At 47.0% G+C, this 26831-nt stretch overlaps 1 protein-coding gene across 4 annotated transcripts in view; it reads left to right on the top strand.

The window, feature by feature from the left end:
• Positions 1-26831, top strand: part of DYM (dymeclin) — a 231024-nt gene that overhangs the window by 120375 nt on the left and 83818 nt on the right. For 3 of the 4 annotated variants that reach the window (XM_077346761.1, XM_077346758.1, XM_077346759.1), the window contains one exon: positions 12821-12985. The exons of the other annotated variant lie outside the window; for it this stretch is intronic. In XM_077346761.1, the coding sequence (XP_077202876.1) occupies positions 12821-12985 (165 nt within the window). The remainder of the gene's footprint in view (positions 1-12820; positions 12986-26831) is intronic. 4 annotated transcript variants of the gene reach the window in all.

The following is a 26831-nucleotide window of genomic DNA, read 5'->3' as shown; positions in this document are numbered from 1 at the left end:
TTTAAGGCTCCTGTTGGGAATCGGAATTTTGAAGCAAATAATCTCAAAGGCACGATTAGGAAACCCTAAAGATTTCCAGCCCTTAATTTACTAAGGAAGAACTGCATAATTGGGTAGGAATCCGTTTGACTGCTTGCATTAATTCATAAGTGGATTGGTGTGCCATGGAGATGGCCCAGCATGAGCTGTTCAAGCTGCTTTTGTCTAATGATCATTATGATTTAGGGGATCTCTTTAAAACAACATCCTGTTTGAGGTTATTGCGGTAGGGAAGTGGGGAGGGGGAATTGTGGAGGGAAACCCGTCTGATGTTGGTGGGCTCCATTTAGGCAATAAAACTCAGGAGAAAAGGATTGCACTCCTTTGAATGCTCTTTTAAACTTGTGTGTGTTCCACCCCATCAAGTCGCCTCTGTCTTACAGCAACGTTATCAATCGACGTTCCCCAAATAAGCCTAACGCTAACATCATGGCTTGGGTCTTGCAAACGTAGGACCATGGCTTCCTGCAGAACAGGAGTGGCTAAACTGTGGCTCTCCAGATGACCATGGACTACAATTCCCATGAGCCCTGCATGCTGGCAGGGACTCGTGGGAATTGTGGTCCACGGACATCTGGAGAGCCACCATTTTGTCCACCCGCTACATAGAATGAGCTTTCATCGAACGAGTCTGGACTCGGCAGCCAGAATATTCTCATTAGGAGAACAGCCAGTAATGACAAAGCGTTAAAGCAGATGCTCACGTCCCTGGAAACCAGTGGTCGATTTAGATTTTGTTTCAGCGCGATGTGGGTTGCACCCCGAATAATCAAGGGATTTAAGAAGGTTTTTCATTTTTAGAGCATCGGTACAGCAGACCAAGCCCGCCTGCCTACATCCCCACCCAGACCCCCTACACCTGCTTAGCCTTCTGCTGCATGGGTCTACCTCCTGTGGCTTCTCTCTGGTTCCTTGAATTTCCAGAAGATTCTTTCTGGGGGTGGTCTCCAGGCTGGGATTGGCGACTGGCCTCAGGACTATGGTCGCCAGCTCTGGGCTGGGAAATAATAACTTCGTTTTTGCAGCTCGCCCTTCGCAGCTGGCTCATGGTGGGTAACAACAGAAAAACTACAAATATAAAATTCACATTTCCTTGCTTGCCTGCCTGCCTGCCTGCCTGCCTGCCTGCCTGCTTGCTTGCTTGCTTGCTTGTTTGCTTGTTTGCTTGCGGGATTTGTATCCTGCCACTCCCAGCAAGCTGGCTCGTGGCAGTTCACAACAATATCATAAAAACAACAAACAATATAAAAGTATACAACCCCCATTAATAAAAACTAAACAATCCCCCAACAACAGATAAAATGGTGGTACATAATAAGAACTCCTCTCTACACAACAAACCATTGGAATCAGTCAGAATCACAGTATAGATATTAATAATTCTCCAACAGCTCGCGACACTTTCTGGTACTATGCACCAGAGCCTGCGGGCCAAGAGGAGGGGGGAACCCGATCTTATACCCCGGGATCCTCCGCCCGTCTTCAATCAAACGCTTGGTTTACTATATTTAATTTACAATATATTATCAGAACCACATCCTAAACCCTTATAAAGGGGGAGGGAGTTCAATCCTGTTAGGTGGATTGATGCTTTGTAGATCAACTTGCTCTACCAAGGAGGCCAGCTTTTCCTCAGTAACAGTTTCCTCGCCTCACTCATAGGCCTGGCAGAAAACCATTTTCTTAAAGGCCCTCCAGAACTGTTGAAGGTCCCAGAGAGCCCTGATCTCACCAAGGAAAGTATTCTACCAAGACGGGGCCAGGACCAAAAAGGCCCTGGTCGAGGTCAGTTTTCCTTCTTTGGGGGCGGGGATCCTGAGCAAGTGCTGATCATTTGATTTTAATGCTCTTTAGGGGAGTATAGCGGAAGAGGCAGTCCCATTAAAAAATACCTGGAGATTTGAGGGGCTGAGCCTGAGGAAGGCGGAGAGGGGAGGGGAGGGAGCTATGCAGGGTGTAATATCCAAGAGCCCACCTTCCAGAATGGCAATTTGCTCCTGGGGGCCTAATTTCTGTCACCTGGAGATGGGTTGTAATAGTGGGAAATCTGCAGCCCCCACCTGGAGGTTGGCAAGCCCATTCAGCACATTGTAGGGACAATTGCTCTGGCTCCTTCACAGGTTGCTTTTTCTAACATGAAATTTAAGCTGCGTGCCAGCAAAAGTAAAATAAAGACACATACTTTGGAAGCCCAGGATTTTGGAGAGGAGACCTTTTTGCCTCTCTACCCTAATTTGAGGAAGCACTAAGCCTATTGTTTAAAGCTTGGTTTTGACAATTGTGTAAAACATAAGTCCTCACAAAGGCGGAAACCTCTGTTTGTTAGGGACGGCTATTGTTTTTTCCTTTTCAAATGAGAACATATTGTACGTTAGCCAGACAGAGTTTAACCTCTCTGTGTCCCAACTTGTATAAGTACATGCATAGCTCTCCTGTTGAGATCCATTGGCTCTGGAAGCGCTACATTTGGGCTGGGTTGTGTACTTTGCAAATAGAGTCATAGAGTTGGAGTCATAGAGTTGGAAGCATCCTAAAGCGGGGGTCATGAACCGCAGACCGCAGTCAGGCTGCAAAAACCTCAGCAGCGGGGGCCACACCGGCGCACGGCGCACTGGGCTGCCCTCTCCCCCCACCCTTCCTAGCAGTCCACAACCAGGAAAAGGTTGTGGGCCGCTGTCCTAAAGCATCCATAATTATCTGTCCAACTGCTGCTTGAAGACTGACAATGAGGGGGAGCTCACCACCTCCTTGGGCAGCCTACTCTGCCTGTGATGATTTTTTTCTCCCTGTTATCTAGCTGGTTCTACGTGTAGTTTAAAGCTATTACTGCGGGTCCTCTCCTCTGATGCCAACAGGAACCACTCAACTGCCCTCCTCTAAGTGACAACCTTTCAATACTTCATGACAGCAATCATGTCCCCTCTCCTCTTCCTCTTCTCCAGGCTGAGCATTCCCAAGTCCCTCAGCCTTTATTCACAGGACTTGGTCCCCAGGCCCCAGATAATACTCGGCACTCTCCTCTGAACTCTCTCGATTTTGCCCACGTCAATTTTGCTTCACATGCTGGGGTATTTTCTCATTTGGGGTAGCTCTTTCAATGTGGGTGAATCTTGTACATCTGAGCAGTAGCTGAGGACTCTGAAACTCTTTCGCCAAGGAGATTTCTGTCCCCATCAGCTGTCATCTTCTGCCAGCAAGGGAAGACTTCAACGATATCTTCGTCCAAGTCAACCTTTCGGTTGTTTTTCGTGCCTTTGTGCGTAATTCAGTTCTGGTTTTAATTGTTTCGATGTTGTGGCAGTGTTCTGTGTGGTTGCTTTCAATGGTTTAAAAATGGGGGGGGTAGTCTTATTAGTGAACCACCTCATTGCCCTTTGTGAGGGCAGAAAGGTGGGTTGTAAACTAAACAAACAAAACAAACGGTTGTCCAGTCAGAGAGATGCAAATAAATAAATAAATGCAGAATTTCCCCGAGAAGCATAAAAGAAGAGAAACATATGCCAGCAGTATTACTTAGTGGTGCGCTGACCTAGTTTAGCTGTGTTGAATCTTATAAGCCGATTAGTACCCCTGGGCGTCCGACCCCCTCCCCAGTTTTGGAGGTGTCACTGCAATTAGCGAGAAGTATTATAACAAGATGAGGGGCCTGTCAAAAGAAGGGCAGAAGTTTTTTATTGATAAACCATCACGGCGGAAGCAAGGCCTCGTGTCAAATTTAACTGGAGTTCTGTAGGAGATTCCTTATTTATATAACACTGACCTCCCATCCACCCCGCCTTGAATTTTCCTGTAGTGCTAATGCCCCTGTTGTCCCGCTACGTCCTGCTGTTTAGGGGCGTTGTCAACACGACAATTGCATCGCATCTTGGTGTGCAGAGCATATGGAGTTAAGGTTTTAGGCTAATATCTGCAGAGGGCCGGCCTGGAGATGCTGCTGAACCCTGGTCTAAGCCCGGCCGGATCTTCTGGGGATTCAGAAATGCGCACCTGGCGAAGACAGTAAGATGCTCCTTCTCCATCTGGCCCGAGCACCCAAGCACGCCGCGTTCCATTAGAAGAGGGCCGTGAGCCAGGAGGGCAGGAGGTCACCGGTGAGCCAGATTGCCCAGATGGGCAGCCGCTCAACGTTGGACCGGGATGGGTGCGAAGCCATGTGGAATATTTTCTGGGCAAACATCTAGACTCCAGATTTCTTCCGTCTCTTTGAAATGTGACAGCAGCTACGAGTTTGGTCTGGAACTGCTGCCAGACCTTGTTTGCGCTCCCTGAAATGTATTAATGCCTAGCACGCCTGCAAATAATGTTTAATTTTAATTTTATTTTTCGGTCATTGCTAAATGGCTTGACTCTGGGTGTGCTTCACAGAGACACTGAGGTTTAGTTCAATAAAGGGATGTAGGGTTGCCAACTCCAGGGCGGGAAGTTTTTGGATAGTTGGGGGATGGAGCTTGGGAAGGCCAGAGTCTAATTTGAATATAATGCAATAGAGCCCACCCACCCACCCCTTCAAAGCAGCCATTTTCTCCAGGGGAACTTAACTCTTTTTTCCAGTGATCAGTTGTAATTCTGGGAGATTTCCAGGCCCCACCTAGAGGCTGGCCACACTAAAACTGTAGCAAGAAACTTTGTGAGTGTAGTCAAACAGGGCATTGTGGGCCGGCAACCTGCTTGCATCCGAATTAGAGACCCCGTCAACTGAGAGCCTCTTGTGGCTCTTGTAAGAGCCTCTTGTGGCGCAGAGTGGTAAGGCAGCCGTCTGAAAGCTTTGCCCATAAGGCTGGGAGTTCAATCCCAGCAGCCGGCTCTAGATTGACTCAGCCTTCCATCCTTCCGAGGTCGGTAAAATGAGTACCCAGCTTGCTGGGGGGTAAACGGTAATGACTGGGGAAGGCACTGGCAAACCACCCCGTATTGAGTCTGCCATGAAAACGCTGGAGGGTGTCACCCCAAGGGTCAGACATGACTCGGTGCTTGCACAGGGGATACCTTTACCTTTACCTTTACAGCTGATGACCAAAACTGAAGAAAGGAACAATCTCACGATGGCTGGACAGCTTGACTACCCCAACTGGAGGAAGGCCAGACTACAACTATAGCAAGAAACTTTGTGTGTGTAGTCAAACAGGGCATTGTGGGGCGGCAACCTGCGTCACCCCATCAGCTGATGACCAAAACTGAAGAAAGGAACAATCTCACAATCTCTGGACAGCTTGCCTACCTTACTACAACGTAGAGATATGTAGAAAATACCCACTTCACTCACTCACTATTTTCTTATAATATATCATGTTAGAAAACAAACATCTTTGCACATATACCCAATTATCTATCAGATAAAGTATAGTAATGAAACCAGAAAGAAAGAAAAAACAATACAACAAAAGGGTCCCAATAGCACCTTAAAGACCAACAAAAAATTTATTCAATTTGTGAGCTTTTGAGTGCAGGCACTCTTCCTCAGACAACATAACTCGATATTCTCAGTATCCCCAATCTTCTATATTACCTTGCAACATCCATTACAGTTAGACCCCAAAGGTGGCTGTGGGTTTCATGTCTGGATATTTGCATGTGTTGATTTTACATACTCCTATACTGAATATTTGTGTATTGTTACTCTGCAGAGCCACTGACGAAAACTTATAGTCTTGAAAACGAGTTTATTTTCTCCAGGGCTCATTTTGGCTCTGGTTCTGTATTTTGGAGAATAAATAAGATCACCCAGCCATTGTCAGCTTGTTCCTTTCTTCGGCTTCTCTAACATCCGAAGCCACGCTGTAGCGTCTGGCAACGCGTGCGGCTCTTCAGGAGCCGGAATTGATTTTTGTAGACAAAGTGTTGCCGTGTTGGGGTAGAAATCAGGTCACAGCTGCCGGCTTTCCCATTGGTGCAGAGTCGCAGCAATCGCCTTTTAGAGCGAAATCACAGGGGCATTTGTAAATACTGAAAGGAAGTCATTGAAAGCTGCCTGTGAAGATGCACATGGATCCTACTCTGTTCCAGCTAAATCAGGGGTAGTCAAACTGCGGCCCTCCAGATGTCCATGGACTACAATTCCCAGGAGCCCCTGCCAGCGTTCGCTGGCAGGGGGCTCCTGGGAATTGTAGTCCATGGACATCTGGAGGGCCGCAGTTTGACTACCCCTGAGCTAAATCTTTGTTGGGGTGGGTTTGAAGTGGCCACGTATCTCACAGGGCTCCGCAATCTGGGATTAGGTATTCGATGTTTTCCAGTCTCCATCCACATAATCTAGAAAGCATGTAAGGACGAAGGAGCATAAACGATTTCTGTCGGAGAAGTACTTTGAAGTTGTCATCAGCCCCCCCCCCCCCCCCCGTCCAAAAAGCAGAACATGTTCATTGCGATAAGATTTATGAATCGGGTTGGGAAATCAGGGCTGGTTTCCTAGAAACATTCTTTTAAACCGTAAGACTCAACCGCAGTTGGTTTTTGGAGCATGAATTTTCTCTCCCGCTGTTTGTTGGAATAACATTTTTCTTTTTGCTAATTGCTGCTCCAAATAACTTGCGTTCTTCCCCTCTGTTCCCCCTGTCATTTAAAACGCTGTCTCTCGACGTGCATTCAGTTGGATTTCGTTTTACAAAATTATTAAGAAGGGCCTTGGTTGCTTTTAAATACACCGAGTAACCTTTTTCGGAGTGTTGAGGAGGTAATGATGTCGATAGGATTGCTGAATTCCGGCAGAGAAATTCCTGGAGATTTGGGGGCAGAGCCTAGGAAAGGGTGGGGTTTGAAGTGAGGAGGGATCTCTGTAGAACCCACCCTCAAGAGCAGCCGTTTTCTCCAGAAGAACTGGGCACTGTAGTCTGGAGATCAGCTGTGGGGCCAGGAGAGCTCCAAGCCCCACCTGGAGGGTGACAATTAAGATGCACTAATTATTCAAGTCCCGTTCAATTTTTTGAAAGTTACGCATGGTTACCAGACTTCAGTTGCTTGTAAGATAATGCCATGGAAGCAGAAATGTTGAGTAGAATCACAGAATCATAGAATTGGAAGGGGCCGTACAGACCATCTAGTCCAACCCCCTGCTCAACACAGGATTAGCCCTAAGCATCCTAAAGCATCTAAGAAAAGTGTGCATCCAACCTTTGCTTGAAGACTGCCAGTAGTCAGTTGTTTTACAATATGGCAGCTTTTGTTGGCATTTTTTTTACTTGAAATGTTCTTCAGGCTTCGAGAAACCCCAGAAGTGGTGCGATTTTGCGAAATATGCTTGGTAAGCATATGTATGTGCAGGTGCCAACCTGTAAATGGGCAAAACCATGCCTGGGGTGGAGAGAGTTGACCCTGTATAGCTATAAGTTGACTTCTTCGCTGTTTATGTCAATGTTGGCTCATTCCTTCCATTGTGCCAATCCCAATTTCCGTAGCAGTTAAACAGGACCCTGGCACTTGTTAGAGCAGTGGTTCTCAACCTGGGGGTCGGGACCCCTTTGGGGGTCGAACAGCAGGGCAAGCAGCTTGGCCGGGGGGGGAGCGCCATCCACACAACAGCCTTGTGGGGTCGATCGAGATAGAATGTTTGTCTGTCTGGAGCAGCAGAAAAGAGCGAGATCGGCATGGTGGGACAAGAGGCAGAACTGAACTGAGAAACCCCAGGAAAAAACCCAATTTCTATACACTCATGAACACTGGATCTTCACGCCATTGGTCAGTTTCGGTTTAATTTCTGTGAAAGAACCCTTGCATAATTTTATGGTTGGGGGTCACCACCGCATGAGGAACTGTAATAAAGGGTAGCGGCATTAGGGAGGTTGAGAACCACTGTGTTAGAGCATTAGGAGAAACCAGGACAGCCAGCTCCATTTTCGTTCTTGAAGAAAGGACGGCGGACAAGGCACTGGGGAGTTGCTCTCCTCTTTTCCCACTGCTTTTGTGTTGTCTTGATGCCCGGGAACTTGCGCCTGACCACCACCAACTGAGGTGGCTTTAATAAGCCAAGCCCACCCATCTGCACGCAGCCTGAAAGCATTTGAGCATGGCAGGTTAACTACGAAAGCCCTCCGCCAAGAGCCGTGATTGATAGATAAGGTTTTTGTTCCTTAAAAGCAGCCCGCCGTTTCAGGGCTATGATGTGTGACTAATCAGCTCAGAGATGTTTTTATTTTAAGGCTTGCTTTGTACGCTGCAGTTCCCACACGCAGATCGATGTTTTTTATTCTTTTTCCCATAAGTAGGTTCATTTCACAACCGCTGCATAATCTCAGCTGGTTAGCGAACTTGCAGCGGGAAATAGATGCATGTTGCACTTCAAGCAACAGGAAGACACACTTTTTTCAGCTCCATGGAGTGGAATGGAATAGAATAGTCAGAAGTGGCCATTCAGGCCATCTAGTCCCACCCCCTGCTCAATGCAGGATCAGCCTCAAACATCCAGGATAAGTCTCTGTCCAGCTGCTGCTTGAAGACCGCCAGTGAGGGGGAGCTCCCCGCCTCCTTAGGCAGCCCCTTCCACTGCTGAACTAGACACCTAGAATCCTAGAGTGGGAAGTGACCACAAAGGCCATCTAGACCTGTCCCCAGCTCAAGGCAGATTCAGCCTCAAGCATCCAGGAGAAAGATCTGTCCAGCTGTTGCTTGAAGACTGTCAGTGAGGGGGAGCTCCCCACCTCCTTAGGCAGCCCCTTCCACTGCTGAACTAGACCCCTAGAATACTAGAGTGGGAAGGGGCCACAGAGACCATCTAGTCCCACCCCCTGCTCAATGCAGGATCAGCCTCAAGCATTCCAGTACACGTAGTTTAAATCCATTCCTGTGTCCTCTTCTCTGCTGCCAACAGGAACCTTTCCCTGCCCTCCTCCAAGTGACAACCTTTCAGATACTTCAAGAGAGCAATCATGTCCCCTCTCAGCCTCCTCTTCTCCAGCCAAGTCCCTCAATTTTTTCCTCATAAGGTTTGGTCCCCAGGCCCCAATTATATTTCTAATAATATTCCCTCCACTTGGGTCAAAATCCTAGAACTACACAAGCACCAACCCTTCCCACCAATCCTTAGAAGCCATATTTAACTTTAAATTTTAGTTTTGAGAGAATTATAAAAATCTATAAACAGACAATCATGCAGATTGTCTTTAAAACAGTGGAAGAGCTAAAGGCTTTAAGATAAATTGGGGGGGGGGGGCAGCCTTTTACCAGCCTGCGGTCACCTTTGGCATTCCGGCACAGTTTGGTTGTTGCAGTCACAGAATGGCTGCCATAGGAGGAGACAAATCCTTGGTGGGCAGACACCTTATTTACATCACTGGATGTATAGGTATTGCTGGTCACCATGTTGGCCCAGCTGGCCAGGGATTCTGGGTGTTTGGGGGGGGGACATCATCTGGGCATGAAATTGGGGTCACTGGGAGTGAGCAGGTAGTTGTGATTTTCCTGCATGGTGTCATATGTTGGCCTAGATCAGGGGTAGTCAAACTGCGGCCCTCCAGATGTCCATGGACTACAATTCCCAGGAGCCCCTGCCAGCGAATGCTGGCAGGGGCTCCTGGGAATTGTAGTTCATGGACATCTGGAGGGCCGCAGTTTGACTACCCCTGGCCTAGATGACCCTGGAGGTCTCTTCCACCTCTGTGATTCTTTGAGCCCTCAGAGAGATGTTCAGAGGCGCTGAGGATTATGGCATTGATTTTTCTCCTTTCTGTGCAAGTTTGCAAAAACCAGTGGTAACCAATTGGACTGTTGTTCAGACTCTTGACATAGCGATCTTAATATCCTTCTGAAATTGCTTATTCTCCGGAGGTTTCCCCTTTTATATTGGTTTGGCTGCACAACGGCTTGGATCTTCCAAAGCGGTCGCTGCTCAGAGACATAAAAGACGGTTGGTTTTAATAGAGCGGCTGATGATTGGGGTGTTTTTTCTCTCTCTAATAACTCTACAGATTTATGCAACGCATAACTCCGGGGGGGGGGGGGTGGATTTATACACCGAGAACACACTAGACAAATTTTATTGGTTTCATTATCTCTAAACATGGCAGAGGTTCATCCTTGTGAGAACAACTGGTTTGCCAAAGTGCTTCTTACTGATTTCCCAGGCTTCATGTTACTCAGGCCTACCCAATGAAAACAGACCTAGAAATGGATCTTACTGTTTACAAGAGGAGAACTGTGGGTCGCTCATGTCCCTCTCTCCTCCACACTCAGAAGAACTACCGGCTTAATAAGGTTTCAACTTAATAACTTCCTCATCCTCGATAGGCAAATATTCAAGTAGATACACTTTTTTCTCTTAAAAGGGCAGGAGGATAATCAGCTCTTTTTCAAAAACCTGACAGGAGGTGGTATTAGCGTATAAAGCAGGGGTAGTCAAACTGCGGCCCTCCAGATGACCATGGACTACAATTCCCATGAGCCCCTGCCAGCAAATGCTGGCAGGGGCTCCTGGGAATTGTAGTCCATGGTCATCTGGAGGGCCGCAGTTTGACTACCCCTGGTATAAAGAAATGCAGCTACCTACAGTTCTGTCTCTCAGCCCACCCATTCAGTTTTCCATCATGAGACAATAATCATGGCTCCTTAGGGTACAGTCAAAAACCCTTCCATGCTGAGAAACATGACATCTCCCAGTTTAGGCGTTATGTTCTTTATGTTGTAGGTGAGGTCTGGATGAGGATTGAAGATCTGATGTCTCTGTGTAGGAGAGGGGGAGGATTGCCTTACATTAAATAAGGGATTTGCTGTGAGTTCACCAAGTCACTGATTAGCGCTCCTCCCCTTTTTTTTACTTCATTTATACCCCACTTTTCTCCCCAATGGGACCCAAAATGGCTGCTCTGCTCCATTTTATCTTCACAGCAATTACTCTGTGGTGGTGGTGGGGGGGGGCTGTGGATCTCCAGGTGTTCATGGACTACAGTTCCCATGAGTCCCTACCAGCATGGGCATGTATCACAGGGGTGGCCAAACGGTGGCTCTCCAGATATTCATGAACTACAACTCCCATGAACCCCTGCCACTGCTGGCAAGGGCTCCTGGGAATTGTAGTCCATGGAGACCTGGAGCACCACCCCTGCAGTCTAGTCCAAGAGTGAGTCTGGTCAAGATCACCCCAAAAGTTTCTATGACATAATAGGGATTAGAACCTGGGCCTCCCCAATCCTAGTTCAACACTCCAGGCCAAGGGTCTCCAATGCCCACAGGCACCATGGCATCCACCAACACCATTCCTGGCATCCCTCATGTTTTTGTAAAAAATAGGTGGGGCTTTCAGCCAACAAGGCTTCTAATTGGCCCCTGGAGATTTGATTGGTTAGGCAGATTTTTAAAGCTTCCCTTTGGCTTTCGACTGCAGCAGGCATCCTGCAGCAGCGCCCACCACTCTGTGTCAGAATTCCAAAGGTGCCCACAGGCTCCGAAAGGTTGGGGACCCCCTCGCTGTAACCACTGCACCACACTGGCATCTACCAACACAGCAAAGAGTAAACAAAGAGAACGGCCTGAACTCTGGGGGCACTGATTAGTTCAGCTACCTGGATTTGACACAGAAGGAAAGGAAACCTCCCGCCCTTTCGCCAAGGCCACTCACCCCCCCCCCTCCCCTCTAACAGAGTTTCCCCATAAGAGTAAATGGCAACCACTTTCTGCAGTGGGAGAAAGTAAAAAACGGGGTTGTTTATAGCAGTGGTCCCCAACCTTTTTATCACCGGGGACCGGTCAACACTTGACAATTTTACTGAGGCCCGGGGGGACCACTGGTTTATAGGGCTGCCAGGGGCACCTTTCCTGTGTGCACAGCCATGCTCTTCTGGCTGGGATCGAGGCCCTTTCTGTTTCGTGTATTTTGATCACACTGTTGCTTGTCAGTGCTGGAAACAGAGAAGGGGGGGGGGATAACTTTCCAAAGAGCCAAATTTTTGAGTGATATGCTGCAAAAAGTTTTTGCAGCAAAAGTGGATATGCCTGGGGTTTGGAGGGGGGGGGGATTGGGTTAGGTTCGACCCAGAATGGAGAAGCACCCCAGAATGACTCATTCTGGGGTTTCTGCAGCTCTCTGAAAATCCGTGGAATGTTAACTGCTAGAATCAGAGTCCAGTCGCACCTTTAAGACCAACAAAGATTTATTCAAGGCGTGAGCTTTCGAGTGCAAGCACTCTTCGTCAGACTAAGAATTCCTGACGAAGAGTGCTTGCACTGGAAAGCTCACGCCCTGAATAAATCTTTGTTGGTCTTAAAGGTGCTACTGGACTCTGATTCTATTGTGCTACTTCAGACCAACACGGCTACTCATTTGAATCTATTATTAACTGCTAGGTTTCTGATGGCTGTTTCGAGATTCTCAAAGCAGCAATGCAACCCCGTAAACTCAGCCTTTTTCATCCCTCACCCCACCCCCATGAGTTCAAACTTTTTCATCATGGCATTCGTCTGTAAAAACCCACACAAGCTGTGCAACTGCTCCCATAGCATTTTATATTATGTCTTGGCACAGGCAAGCCCGTTGCATGAAAAGGTGGTTTTTGAATCCTCTTTCCTCCTCTCCCCCCCTCCCAAAAAAGTCGTAAATCCACAAAGGTCGGTGTGTTTACACGCACCCCTCCCTGCCAAAGCCAGTAACCTCTACTGCGTCACTAATGAAATCGTCCCCGGGTTGTCGAGACTGTTTGCCCTTTGCAACTTTTCTTAACTTTCGTTTCTAACGACTGCTTTGCGCTTTGACCTCTGCCACTGACGTTCTTAAAGGAAAACTCCTGTTTCTTTTCTTTTCCTTTGTTCTCCTCCCTTTACCCCCTCCCTCCTTCTCCCTCCCCCCCCCCTTGTCTTGCAGCTACACCTCCCGCCACTTGCGGAGATATGTCTATGTCCTGGACAAACTCTATTTCCCCCATTCCCACTGCTCTTCGCTGCAGCATTGCTTCTCGACCCTCAGTGACAACGGAGAAGAGCTGTTGTCTTTAACTTGCTCTCACATTCTCAGAGCCTATGCTTCCAGGTTATTAACCTCTGCTCTCCGTTTACTGCATGCCGCATGATCTGTGCACGACTGATCTCATGCATGCCAAAAGGAATTAAGGCGGGGGCAGTGGGGGGCGGTTTGGGGTTGCATGGTGACTCATAACTGACAGTCCCTCTGAGCCCCGTTCCAAAGGTCATAGTCATTGCAGACCCATCCCTTTTCATCATATTCGCGAACACATGAAACGGCCTGAAACCGAAGCAGACCAGCAGTGTGTCGCTGCCTGTACAGACTGGCAGCGGTTCTCCAGGGTCTCGGGCAGAGGTCTTTCACGTCACCCACTATTTCAGCAGTTCTCAACCGCCCTAATGCCGTGACCCCTACAGCAGCTCCTGCTTGCCGTGGCGCTGGCCTCCTCCGCGCTGCCTCGGTGATCTCCGCGGCTTCCATGAGCTCTGAGGCAGTGCGGGGAGGCCGGTGCCATGATGCCTCCACCGCCAAGCTGTCTCAGCAACCCCCCCCCCCGGGAAAGGGCCACCACCACATTGAGAACCACTGCCCTACCCGATCCTTTCTTTTTAAACTGGAGATGCTAGGGGTCAAACGTGGAGCCATTTTGCTGTACCACTTGGCCACAGTCCCTCCAAATGGTGGCAATAGAAAGTAGCATCAAGTTGCATTCAACCTATGGCAATCCCATGGGTTTTCAAGGCAGGAGGCCTTCAGGGGTGGGTTGGCCTTACCTACCTCTGGCTTAGCAGCCCTGGATTTCCTTGGTGGTCTCCCATCAGAATATTAACCAGCACCAACCCTGCTTAGCTTCCAAGATCTAATAAGATCAGGCTTGTCTGGACCATCAGCCTCAACCCCTTCCCAATAGCATGAAATAAATAGCATAGGATGTATTTGCTATAAGTTGAGCACAATTGTGCTTTGCAAGATAAATAGGCTCTGTGCCAATATAAATAAATTGTTGGTCATCTCCTCCTGCCACCTATTGGCTTGACCGAGACAGAAGATGAATTGATGTCATTATGTGGCAAATGTCCCCTTTCCTGCTGTACGTCACTGGCTGTATCGTGCCAGGGGAGGGGAATGCGAGGACGGTGCTGTGGCAAAGAGTGATAGATGAGACGTTTTTGGAAGCATCCCTGTGTCATTCATAACATCTCACTCCTGTTTGTGTCCAGTTATACTTTTCTGTGGTCTGTCAGCGGACACAAGCAGACTATGCAATGAGCTGTATTTGGTTGCAGGTCGTCAACCAGATTTCAGTTCCCGTCTGAAGACTGTAGGGTGGTGCTTCTTTCAGGAGAAGGATGCTAAAGTCGAAACAAAAACAACAAAATTGAATTTTATTAAATAAAAGCTTGGCTTTTGCAATTTTTTCCCCTCTTCTCCTTCCTGGAATTGTTACTATGACTTCCAAATCAAGTATAAAGTATTACCAGGGATGTAAAATTTCCAGAAATTTTAAAGCTGCATTGAAGAAAAAAAAAGTTTTGGGGATGAAGTTGCCAAAACAAAAAAACCCAGAAATTATAGGAAGTTGTTAAATATACACAATACTAATTTTTATTTCAAATGTAAATCTGTTTTGCGGCCTGAACAGCAAAAATACATCATCTTTAATTTGCCGATAAAATTGTACCAGTTGACATATGTATGGAATTTAAATGCCTGAATGCCTTTGTTTTCTACAACCAAAACTGCAAATGTGTCCAATGAACCTGTAATCTGCTACACCCTCTGCACACCCCTTTCATTTTAAAAGAAAAAAATATTTTTCATAAGAGCTTTTCAGTGTTTCCCAAAATTTCCCAGTTTTCCCATCAGGAAATGCATCTTGATTGCACCAAGTGAATGCAACTTGATTGAATAAAAACTTGCCTTAAGAACATTTCAGTGTAAAAACAATCCCTTTGAAATAAGTTGTTAAGGATTTTTTTCAGTGCTCCCCTGTATTTCCTCATTACTCCATTGTTTAAATAGAAAAATTGAATATGATCCAATTTGAGTAACTACTGCTGTGAAAAAAAGCATTTTACTCATTCCAAAAGGGAAGAAAATTGGTAAGAGGTATCTCCTCCCCCCCCCAGTGCTTCCCCAAATTTCCATTTCCCCCCCCCCAGCAGAAAAACCAGGAAAGCATCGATGGAAAAAAACGGGAGGGACTGTTTCCCTGGATTTTGCTGTTCCCCGGCTTCATAGCTCTAAGTAGTAACAGTGAAGATTGGTAGGTAGATCCAGACTTGTGTTTGGCCCTTGAGCAGTCAGTTGCTGAAATCTGAGCGGCATTCTTTGAACAGATTACACTCAGACGTTATGGGCATGAATGCCAAAGAGCAAAAACTGCCACAGTCCCCATCATTATGTACCCATTCCTCAAAAGCAGTGAGGGAAAAGCGATGTTTTCAGATATTTATTTTGTCTACAGCGCTTCCGAGTGGCTTTTCCACTTCATGGAACCACTCGAGGCGATGTATGATAAAAGCATGCTACAAATAAGCATAGAAGAGAGCCTGGTTTACTCCTTATAAAATAAGGACGCTAGACTCACGCTGTGCTAGCTTCGCACATTCTTTAACGTTTCACGGCTGATGCCAAGAATTTGGGGAAGGTAGAGGGGGGAAATTGCATGACAAAATTTGACCAGAACATGGAGAGCATCCAAAATGGAAATAACAGCATCCCGGCAATGCGAGTGTACAATGGCAGAGAGACCACACAGTAAACATAAATAAAACCAGCTTGTTGGGGGGGGGGAACGACTTGGCACGCGATTGAGAATAGCTTTCTGTTCATAAAAGAAACCGTGCAGGAGTCTGTAGCGATGCATAACTTTTGCTGTTGAGAAGTCTCTGACAGAAGTTGAGGGTCTAGTTGCGGGGCAAAGTCGGCCAAGCTGTTTGAATCTTAAAAAACAAGAATGAAGTTTATTTGGACAAACAGCCACGAGCAGCAGGGTGTTATTGGAAGTGAGGTGCGTTATGCTTCCAGGTTAAGAAGCATGGCTCTGTCTGGGAGGGCGAATCCTGCTGACTTCTCCGGCTTTCCATTCGCGAGGGCCAGGACAGCACCCTGCTTGATTGCTCAGGCCATTTGCAGAGGCCCTCCTGCAGCAAGGTACCGAAGCATAAGAGACAGGATAGGGCAGCCACTACCAGGTGTTGGGTGGAGATCACCCACTATTACAACTCATCTCCAGGTGACAGAGATCAATTCCCCTGGAGAAAACGGGCCCTTTGGAAGGTGGGCTCTCTAGCATTATACCCCATTGAAATCCCTCCCCAAACTTTACCCTCGTCCACTCCACCCCCAAAAAAACTTTCAGGAATTGCCCAACCTGGACCTGTCAAACCTCTTCTTTGGTAGCATCCAGGTTTGGGACTCTGGCTTCCTGCCTTGCAAATTCAAAGCAGCCAGTCAAGATTGTTGCTTGACGTCAAGTCTTAGAGGGGTCCAGCTGTTGTGTTTGCTCCATGTTGCTTTTGTTTGTTCAGAGCTTCAGTTAGCTGCTGCGCTGTTTGTAAATGGCTATATTTCCATGACGTTTCCGTGGTTTATATTTTTATTTGTGAGGTGCCTTGCAGATTGGTGGTTGTGATCGTTTTTGTTGTTGTCGCTATATAAAGGCTGAACAATGTCATGCTCAAGACAGGCTGCTAAGGAGGGCTAGTGCCCTGGCTGAGCCACCATGGTTAAGAGCCTCAGTTTTGGCTCCTACCAGCCAAAAATGGAATCTCAAGCATGGTAGCACAGCCTAAATTCATATGCAGATGGAGTTCTGTCCCCATTTCTTCATGGCTCATGGGTATTGGGGCCATTTAGGGAATGCCAGTCTTCAGGTGGGGGTGGTAGGCTCTCAGATTCACGTTAGGGAAGGAGCCTAGAAAAGACAGGGACCTCAGGAGGATACATCCATTTTCTCCCAGGGAGCTGAACTCCTTAGTTTGGAGATCCCAGAGATCTGTTGTCACCATTCGTATCGGAACTATTATATGGAAATGTTATTGGAATTGTTATCCCTAGTTACTGAAACTATTGTTACTATTTTGTTCTACTCGATGCTGTAGAACTGCACTGTATGTTCTATGTAAACCACCATGAACTGCAAAGGAGGGCAGTATATAGATCTAATAAATAAATAAATTCCCTCAATCCATAATTAACTCATGGAATTCTGTGCTTTAGGAAGTGGTGGCAGCTAGAATCATAAACAGATTCAAGAGGAGACTGGAGAAACATATGAAGCAGCGGGGCATGAGGGGTATATATAAATTAATTAAATAAATAAATTGGTGGTTATTAGCCATGCAATATAGATTGAACCCTCTGTCTGGTGCACGGATGCTCTGCATTCTTGGTGCTTGGGGGGGGGGGCACACTGGGAGGGCTCCTGGAGTTCTGGCCCTGCTGGTGGACCTCCTGATGGCTCTTGGGTTTTGGTCACCTTGTGACACACAGTGTTGGTCTGGATGAGTCCTTGACCCGATCCATCGTGGCTTCTCTTATGTTCTTAAGAGCAGAGGTCCGTGAGTGGCTCTTAACCACTCATTGAACACTAAGTCTTGGGCCCTGTATTCTTGGTCCTTGGGGGGCTTCAGTGGGGACGTCTGAAGTTCTGGCCATCCTGGTGGACCTTCTGTTGGTCCCCAGGTTTTGGCCACTGTGTGACACAGACTGTCGGATTAGATGGGTTATTGGCCTGATTTGACATAGGTTCTCTTATGTTCATAAGCGAAAAGTTAATTCCCTCTGAGCCAAACAGAGCCATTGATTTGCCCAGTACAACTTAGTCCAGTGGTTCTCAACCTTCCTAATGCCGCGACACTTTAAAACAGTTCCTCATGTTGTGGTGACCCCCCAACCATAAAATTACGCAAGTGTTTTTTCACGGAAATTAAACCAAAACTGACCAATGGCGTGAAGATCCCTTGTTCATGATTGTATATAAATTGATTTTTCCCCGGGGGTTTCTCAGTTCAGTTCTGCCTCTTGTCCCACCATGCCGATCTTGCTCTTTTCTGCTACTCAGACAGACGAACGCTCTATCTCAATCTACCCTGCAAGGCTGTTTCGTGGATGGCGCTCCCCTCCCCCGGCCAAGCTACTTGCTGTTCGACCTCCAAAGGGGTCCCGACCTCCAGGTTGAAAACCACTGGCTTAGTCCCTTTGCAGCAGCTGCCATCTTGTACAAAATGGCTAAAAGACCCTTTGTACACCCCTTCCCTGTGTGCTTTGTTTCACACTCTGGGTGAACTATTTCAGTAATCAGGCCTAGTCCCAGTGTCTCTTTAATTACGAAGAATAATTTGAGTCCTCTGTGTATGTAGTACCAGGTGAGAGGAGAAGATTTGTTTGAAAAGGCCATGCTTTTAAACAGTGCTTCTGTTTTCATCTGTTTGCCTGTCTCCTGCATAAGCACGGCAAATATACTATTGAAAAGCCTGTGGAGTCAGGAGAGCAAGACTCTGACAGAGACGTATTAAATTTTGGACAATTAGCATTTTGCTTATTATTCCAAGGCTAGGGGCCAAGTCCGTTGCATTCAGGAATATAACGGGTGCTAGATTAGGGGGGTGGAGTGGAAGAACTCTGCGGATGACCTCCCCCCAGGTGCTGGAAAGGCTGCAGGCAGCTGTTAAGGAATTCGTCAGCAGGGGCAGCTCTGACACGGCAGCAGCCTCCAAGCCTCAGAGGGAAGTGGAAGGAGGAGGGGGTGGGGGACAGAAGGTGATTGGCTGGCCGCTGGACAGACAGGCAAGCCAGTTGGAGAGGAGGCACTCAGGGGTGGGACAGTTGCCCTGAGTGACACTTAAGCCATGAGACACGCTCCTCCTTCAAGGCCTTACCAGAACTATATTGTGGGTCAGATAGGTGTTAAGAGGCCCGCAGAAACAGTTAATATAAGTGTGCAAAATATAGCAAACAATAAAGTCTCACAGGTGGACATAAGGAAATTGACCAAAAAGTAGCCTAGGGTTGCCAGCCCCCACCCCACCCCTGGTCAACCAGATCCACGTTGGGGAAGGCGTCTGGGTAGGACAGGGACCTCGTGAACATAGATTCATTTTCTTCCAGGGAACTGACCTCTTTAGGTCTGCAGAACAGTTGTAATTCCAGGAGATTTCCAGGTCCCACCTGGAGGGTGGCATCCCTAAAATCGTTTCCCCCCCCCCTGCCTCCAATACATATGATCCATGAAGAAATGGGGACAGGACTACAGGAAGAATTCCCTTTTTTAAAAGTCCAGGTGGAAAATGTTTTATGTTAAGCTTTGCTCTTTGAATTATCATATTAAAACAACCCAAGGAAACAGGGCAATGGATATTCAAGAATAAACTATGGACAGCCGTTCAACAGAGTCATGTGCCACTGAAATCAGCCTGCCTGTAATCATATGCCGGGTCCATGGAAATGTATTAACATACTCAGTTAAGTATTGCGTGGCTCACCACAAATCTTGGTACACAACCATGAGCTACTTTTCTGTTACCTTCGTGAAGCTGGCGATCCCTACCCTGTGCTGGGGTGTTTGCTTGAGGCGACATTACATTTCCTTTCAGAATGCCTTCTAGGTATGATAGGAAGGACAACGAGGCCCGTCGTGTTGCTGGGGCTTCCTAATACGCAACAGATGCATTCTCACATAATTTTCTTTCTTTTTTCTTTTTTTATTACTAATCCAAACAAGATCATGCCAGGGGCAAGGTACGAGGTTGCATTTTCAGAAACGATTTCTACTGTTCTTGCTGCATTGGGGCAGAATGCCAAACATAAGAGCGGGTTTTTTTCTCTGAAAGCACATCTTGTTTTCCAAATTGCACCGGGCACGTATCTTCTGGAAAATTCTTTCACTTCAATCTGAGACTTCTGCACAGGCCCAGCAGGGGTAACTCTGGGCACATATCCTCCCCGCTTAGATAGACCTGTCCTTTATCTTATGGCAGGTAATGGTGTAGTTTGGTGTAGTGGTTAGGAGTGCGGACTTCTAATCTGGCATGCCAGGTTCGATTCTGCGCTCCCCCACATGCAACCAGCTGGGTGGCCTTGGGCTCACCACAGCACTGATAAAACTGTTCTGACCGGGCAGTGATATCAGTGCTCTCTCAGCCTCACCCACCTCACAGGGTGTCTGTTGTGGGGAGAGGAAAGGGAAGGCGACTGTAAGCCTCTTTGAGCCTCCTTCGGGTAGGGAAAAGCGGCATATAAGAACCAACTCTTCTTCTTCTTCTAATTGAAAGGGGGGAAACTCTAAAGCAGTGAAAGCCAACATCTACCTACCTACCCATTTACCCACCCACTCATCGGTCCGTCTGTTTATATATTGACACTCCACATTTATTGAAAGTTTAATTAATAAATAAATAAACAAATCATCCTGAATTTCTGGGAGAATTCAGTGCTCATAACATATATTTCACAGCAGCGTCGTTGTTGTTTAGACCCGTTTTAACTTCTCGTTGTTTATTTAAATCAAATTTAAATTTAATTTTGTCTACTGTTATTGCTTATTTTGTATCTTTGTACAATACCCTGATCCAGTTTGCTGGGAGGGCAGGTGAAAATTCCAGTAATAATGAACCATTACCCATCCGCTTAGTAAATCATGCCAAGCCCTGGAGGCCAGCCCAAGGCGAGCAGTCTGCTATGATGATGATGGTGATGATGATGATGGTGATGAAGACCACAGATCTCCAGACAACAGTGACCAATTCCTCCAGTGAAAACAGCAACTTGGAAGAGAGGACTGTCATACCTTAGAACCCACTCATAGAATCATAGAGAATCATAGAATAATAGAGTTAGAAGGGACTTCATGGGTCACTGAGGTCCCGCCCTTCCCCAAACTCCGCCCTCCCCAGTCTCCGCCCCCAAAACACCAGAAATTTTCCAGTCCAGAGTTGTCAAGCCGACTAGAATATGGTGGAATTTATGGGAAATGGTCCTTTCATTGAGAGAGAAGTTTCTGAAGCATCAGTAGCTGAAGTACCAGTGAACTTTATATTAAAAGGGCTTCAAGCAAGCCTGGGAATTTCTCTGTGGTGCCACTATATTTTTTAAACCGATCGCTGTTTTGTTGCCACCAAACAAGAATTATGGCTCTTTTAACAGTACATGCCTGTAACAAGTTCAAGTTTACATGTTAAGACTGTAGCCAATAATCATGCCAGTTCAGAAACGAAATTGTATTTGTGGGCTGGCAGTCTCTGTTAACATATATTGATTTCATGCATTTAATCCAGAAGTTCAGCAGAGAAGCAAGTCTCACCATTTTTGCCCTCCCTGCTCCTCGTCACCCATAACTAAATTGGTGACTTTTTTACGGCACAAAAACCAGCAAGCCAATTACGTGATGTGCCGCTCGCTGCAGGAGGTGGAAACGTGCTCAGATAGAAATTGCTATGAACCACACTCGCAGAAATTCTTAAGCTACAAATCCTTATCCATTGTTGTTCCTCTATATATTTCTGAAATAGTCTAGGGGGTGGGACGTGTCCGGCTGTCCAAGTTAGAATAGGGCCAATCAGGGTGCAGCCAGCTTTGCCCAGATTGGCCCTGCCCCTGCAGCTCCCGCCCACCGTCCCTGGACTCTAGCCTCTTTGCTCTCAGATGCCTCAGTGCCTGGAGCCAGCAGCAGGTAAGGGGAGAGGGCCTTGGGCAAAGGGTCATGATGGAGGCCTTGCAAACAAGGGTCTCTTGGCCTGCTAGGTTGGCCCTGCTGACGAGGGCCTCCTGACCTGCTGACTGCCTGCTAAGGAGCTCTATCCCGGCCCTGCTAACGAGCTGCCCAGCCTCCACCCACCCTACTTGACCTGGCTGCGAACTGCTGCCCAAGGCCACCTTAAGCTGCCTGGCCAGGGGAGGGGACCCTTTCAAGGCCCGTTCTTAGGAACGGGCTTTGAAGCTAGTCTTAATATAAAATGAAATTCCGACCTCTGTATTCAGAAGAGAAATCCCCACGCAGTGTAGCGTTCAGCGTTTGAAATGCAAACGTGACCAGTAATTTGTGGAGGTTCACTTCAGCTCTCAAAAGAAGAGCTCGAGGATTCTTTAACCCAATAGACTCAACAAACAATAATGTGGATTTTAAATAGCACCACTTTAAATGCATTCCTGTTGGGTGAGTGCCACAAGGAAAAGCTTGGTGGATGTTGTTTAACATCATTGAATGTACTGATGCTACTACCCCCCCCCCCCAAATATGCCAAGATGGCCTGTCCCCTCTTACCTTTACTGGCTTCTGGCTGAATGATGTTTGGTCCCCAGTCCCCAGATACCACCAAGGAGGAGGAGGAGGAGGGAGGAAGAAGGAAGAAGAATTTCTTATATGCCGCTTTTCTTTACCCGAAGGAGTCTCAAAGCGGTTTACAGTCGCCTTCCCTTTCCTCTCCCCACAACAGAACCCTGTGAGGTGGGTGAGGCTGAGAGAGCCCTGATATTAATGAAGAAGAAGAAGAGTTGGTTCTTATATGCTGCTTTTCTCTACCTGAAGGAGTCTCAAAGTGGCTTACATTTGTCTGCCCTTTCATCTCCCCACAACAGACACCCTGTGAGGTGGGTGAGGCTGAGAGAGAGCCCTGATATTACTGAAGAAGAAGAGTTGGTTCTTATATGCTGCTTTTCTCTACCTGAAGGAGTTTCAAAGTGGCTTACAGTCGCCTTCCCTTTCCTCTCCTCACAACAGACTCCCTGGTGAGGTGAGTGAGGCTGAGGGAGCCCTGATATCACTGCTTGGTCAGAACAGCTTTATCAGTGCTGTGGCGAGCCCAAGGTCACCCAGCTACCTTCATGTGGAGGAACGCAGAATCGAACCCAGCTCACAAGATTAAAAGTCCACACTCCTAACCACTATGCCAAGCTGGCTCCGAGAAGGACAGCTGATATGCAGACAACAGCTCAGTTCCTCTGAACAAAATGGAGGGGTTGTTTTTTTTTTTTAAGAATGTGCCTCAATCTTATAACATTTCAAAGAACATATCCCATTTCCTCTACAGAAATGAGATGACTTCCCACATAAATTGAAGACCGTGCAAATCGGGCTGGCGTGTCACTTGGGGCCCCCAAGACTGTTCCTTTAAAAAATCATGGTGTGTTTTATAAAGGGAAAAATTTATACCACCATGCTAGTTTGAATTGTAATTCCGACCTCCGTGTTGGTTTTCCCAGCACACTGGTGTGTCATGTTTATGCGTGTGTGGGTGGGTGTTGAAATACTTCTTTGTTGGTTTCCCCTTGTTATCATTAGGCCAGCTTTATGGGAAATCTTTACTTTTGTTTGTTTGTTTGCTTAGGGGGTTTTATTCTGCTCTGTCTTTTGAAAAACTACAATGGAGCAAGAAGCTAAATAAAACACATCCTTGTCTTGTTTTAACCATATAATTTGTGATATATCTATAGTCCATAATAAATGGAAGTTACAAATCCATAATATTGGGGGATATTTAGGAACACTGGGAAGAACATATCGAGCAGGAATGGCCACACTGTAGCTTTCCACATGTCCATGGACTACAATTTACTGGTAGTACAGTAATTGTAGTCCATGGACATCTGGAGAGCCACAGTGTGGCCACCCCTGGTCTAAAGTATAGAGCTGACGTATAAGCAAAAGTGTCTTTGGAATCACAAGAAAGGAGGCCAGGGTCAAAACTGTTAAGGATCAGACAGTAGTGACTTTCTGTTTGGCTAGATCACAGCCTTGTTGTGGTGAAAGGGCTTACGTAGCTCAGTGAAGCTATGAGCTATGCCGTGCAGAGCCACCCAAGACAGACAGGTCATAGTAGAGAGCTCTGACAAAAGGTGATCCACTGGAGAAGGAACTGGCAAGCCACTCCAGTATCTTTGCCATGAAAATTTTCCTGGGCTCTAGGGTCACTGCAGATGGGGACTGCAGCAACGAAATTAAAATATGCTTGCTCCTGGGGAGGAAAGCTACGGTAAATCTAGACAGCATCCTAAAAAGCAGAGACATCACCCTGCCAACAAAAGTGCATCTAGTCAAGGCTATGGTCTTCCCAGTTGCAATGTATGGTTGTGAAAGTTGACCATAAGGAAGGCCGAGCATCAAAGAATTGAGGCTTTTGAACTCTGGTGCTGGAGAAGACTTGCAAGTCCCTTGGACTGCAAGGCGAACAAACCGGTCAGTCCTAGAGGAGATCAGCCCTGACTGCTCCTTAGAAGGCCAGATCCTGAAGATGAAACTGAAATACTTTGGCCACCTTATGAGAAGGAAGAACTCCTTGGAGAAGAGCCTAATGCTGGGAGCAATTGAGGGCAAAAGAAGAAGGGGACGACAGAGAATGAGGTGGCTGGATGGAGTCACTGAAGCAGTCGGTGGGAGCTTAAATGGACTCCGGGGAATGGTAGAGGACAGGAAGGCCTGGAGGATCATTGTCCATGGGGTCACAATAGGTCGAACACAACTTCACAACTAACAACAACAACAAAAAGAGCAAGGAGGACCAGCCTATATAAATGGTTTGAAATCTAAGGAGCATCTTTTTCTTTTCTTTTCTTTTCTTTTCTTTTTTTTTTTTTTGCAAAATGTGCATATATTGAAATGCTTGTTTTGGAACCAGTTTCTAATCTTTTACTATATTTGTTGAATCTGTCTCTCTCAGATATATCCTCTAAGATATATCCTAGAACGGTTTCTCAGTGGAACAGGCTTCCTTGGAAAGTGGTGGGTTCTCCATCTATGGAGATTTTTAAGCAGAATCTAGATAGCCGTCTGACGGAGAGGTGGATTCTGTGAAGGCTGAAGGGGGTGGCAGGTGACAGTGGATGAGCGAGAGGGTTGTGAGTGTCCTGCATAGAGCAGGGGGTTGGACTATGTGACCCAGGAGGTCCTTTCCAACTCTGTTATTCTACTATCTGGATTACTGTCTGGGAAGTTTAATTTTTTTGTCTTCTGTTTTGCTGTGTGTGTGTGTGTGAGAGAGAGAGAGAGAGAGAGAGAAAGAGAGAGAGAGAGATTCACTTTCAGCAGCATGGGGTTCTCTAGTACCAAGAACATCTCTTCCATTTGGTGAAATTCATGGGGGGCCCCTCTTTCGGACCTTACGTTGGGATTCAGGAGCATTTTGAATGCAGCAGCCCTGCTCACTGCTTCAAAGGACAATGTGATGGCAGGGAAAACCATTCCCCCCTCTCCAATTCCCTCACCTCTTAAGGAGAATTGATCCATCCATCCAAACCCTAGAGATGCCAGCCTCCAGGTGGGATTGGGGATCTCCCAGAATTTCAGCTCATCTCCAGACTACAGAGACCAGTTCTCCAGGAGAAAACGGATGCTTTGGAGGGTGGACACTATGGTAGTGTACCCCACTGAGGTCCCTGCCCTCTCTAGGCTTCTTCCCCAAATCTCCAGGAGTTTCCAAACCTGGATTTGGCAATATTTCCTCCTCCCCCCCCCATCCCCTGCTGGTGGTCAAGGGGGAGATCCAGCCACCCAACAGCTGCTGCATGTAGCGATCTTCACGCAGGAAAGCAGCATGGAATTGATAGACTGACCACCCTCCAGCACTGAAAAAGTAACAGATTCACATAGCTATGTAGGTGGGGGGGGAGTGGCAAACCTATCCCTCCCCAGACACCGCTGCAGGCAAGGGATAACCTGGCAACCCTACCCAATACTGTCCATCTTAATGCTACCTTAGCCCTACCTTAATACTGTCCATCTTCAGGAGGATATGGATACATTCATCTTGAACTGGAATGATGTAGGATTTGGAATGTATGAGAACATATTCCCTGAACCTATGAGAACATGCCCAACCAGGTGACCTTGGGCCAGTCCCAGTTCTCTCAGAGCTCTCTCTGCCTCATCTACCTTACAGGGTGTCTGTTGTAGGGAGAGGAAGGGTAGGCAGTTGTAAGCCACTTTGAGGTGCCTTCAGGTAGAGAAAAGTGGGGGTACCAAAAAACAGCTCATGTTCATCTCTGAAGGGGTCCAGATCTCTTGTTTGTTTGCTTATTTTTGCTAAAGCAGTGAGCGTAGTTCCAAGCAATCTGGGTCTATACCTGATTGAAATCACCTACAGATTTAACGTCGCTGTCTGTTAGACTGGTTTTTTCTCTGTGTGTGAACCTGACCAGAGGCACGTAATGGAAAAAAAATACTAAAGGGTGTTACAAAAGTTAGCAGATCAGGTGACACGCAGGAGTATGCGGGTGCCACATGATGCTGGCAAACTCCTTAGTGAGAGTCCTTGAAGCTGCTTAACTAGGGGAAAAGTGACCTGGTTTGTGCAGATTGGTCCCCCATCCCGTCTCCCCATAGCAAGGTATTTGCATCTAGCACTGAGTAGAAGCTAGAAGCATACTTTCCGAGAAGTCCACTTGTCCATAGGGTTACAAAAGGATTTAACGGCAATAGCATGATATTGATCTCTTTGGGCCAGATCCTTTTCCATTCTGGCCCCCATCTGGTAGAACGAGCTCCCAGAGGAGATCAGGGCCCTGACGGAACCCAAACAGTTCCGCAGGGCCTGCAAAAGGGAGCTCCTTCACCAGGCATTTGGTTGAGGTCAACCTAATCCATCACTTCCAATTGGCCCCCAAGCCCTCCCCCTCCTACCATGACTGTTAACGAATCCACCCAACCCCTGGGTCTCAGTACGAGTTGAGCTAAGACTCTTTGCAGTTTCACCATCCTTTAATTGTTATTGTTGTTATTGTTCTTATGTTAATGTTATTGTTGTTACCACCTTCCTGTTACCAGAATGATGTTACCTGTACCATTTTGTTGTTTCATGTAAACTGCCCGGAGCTTTCAGGGAGGGCGGTTTATAAATACAATGGATGGATGGATGGATGGATGGATATGTTGTTTTCCATCTTTAGAACTGGAAGATGTGTGACATTAATTCCATAA

This window comes from Paroedura picta, chromosome 7 (assembly GCF_049243985.1).
Source record: "Paroedura picta isolate Pp20150507F chromosome 7, Ppicta_v3.0, whole genome shotgun sequence".
Taxonomy (NCBI): domain Eukaryota; kingdom Metazoa; phylum Chordata; class Lepidosauria; order Squamata; family Gekkonidae; genus Paroedura; species Paroedura picta.
The sequence above is the reverse complement of the archived record's forward strand: the minus strand, read 5'-3'. Positions and strand labels throughout refer to the sequence as shown.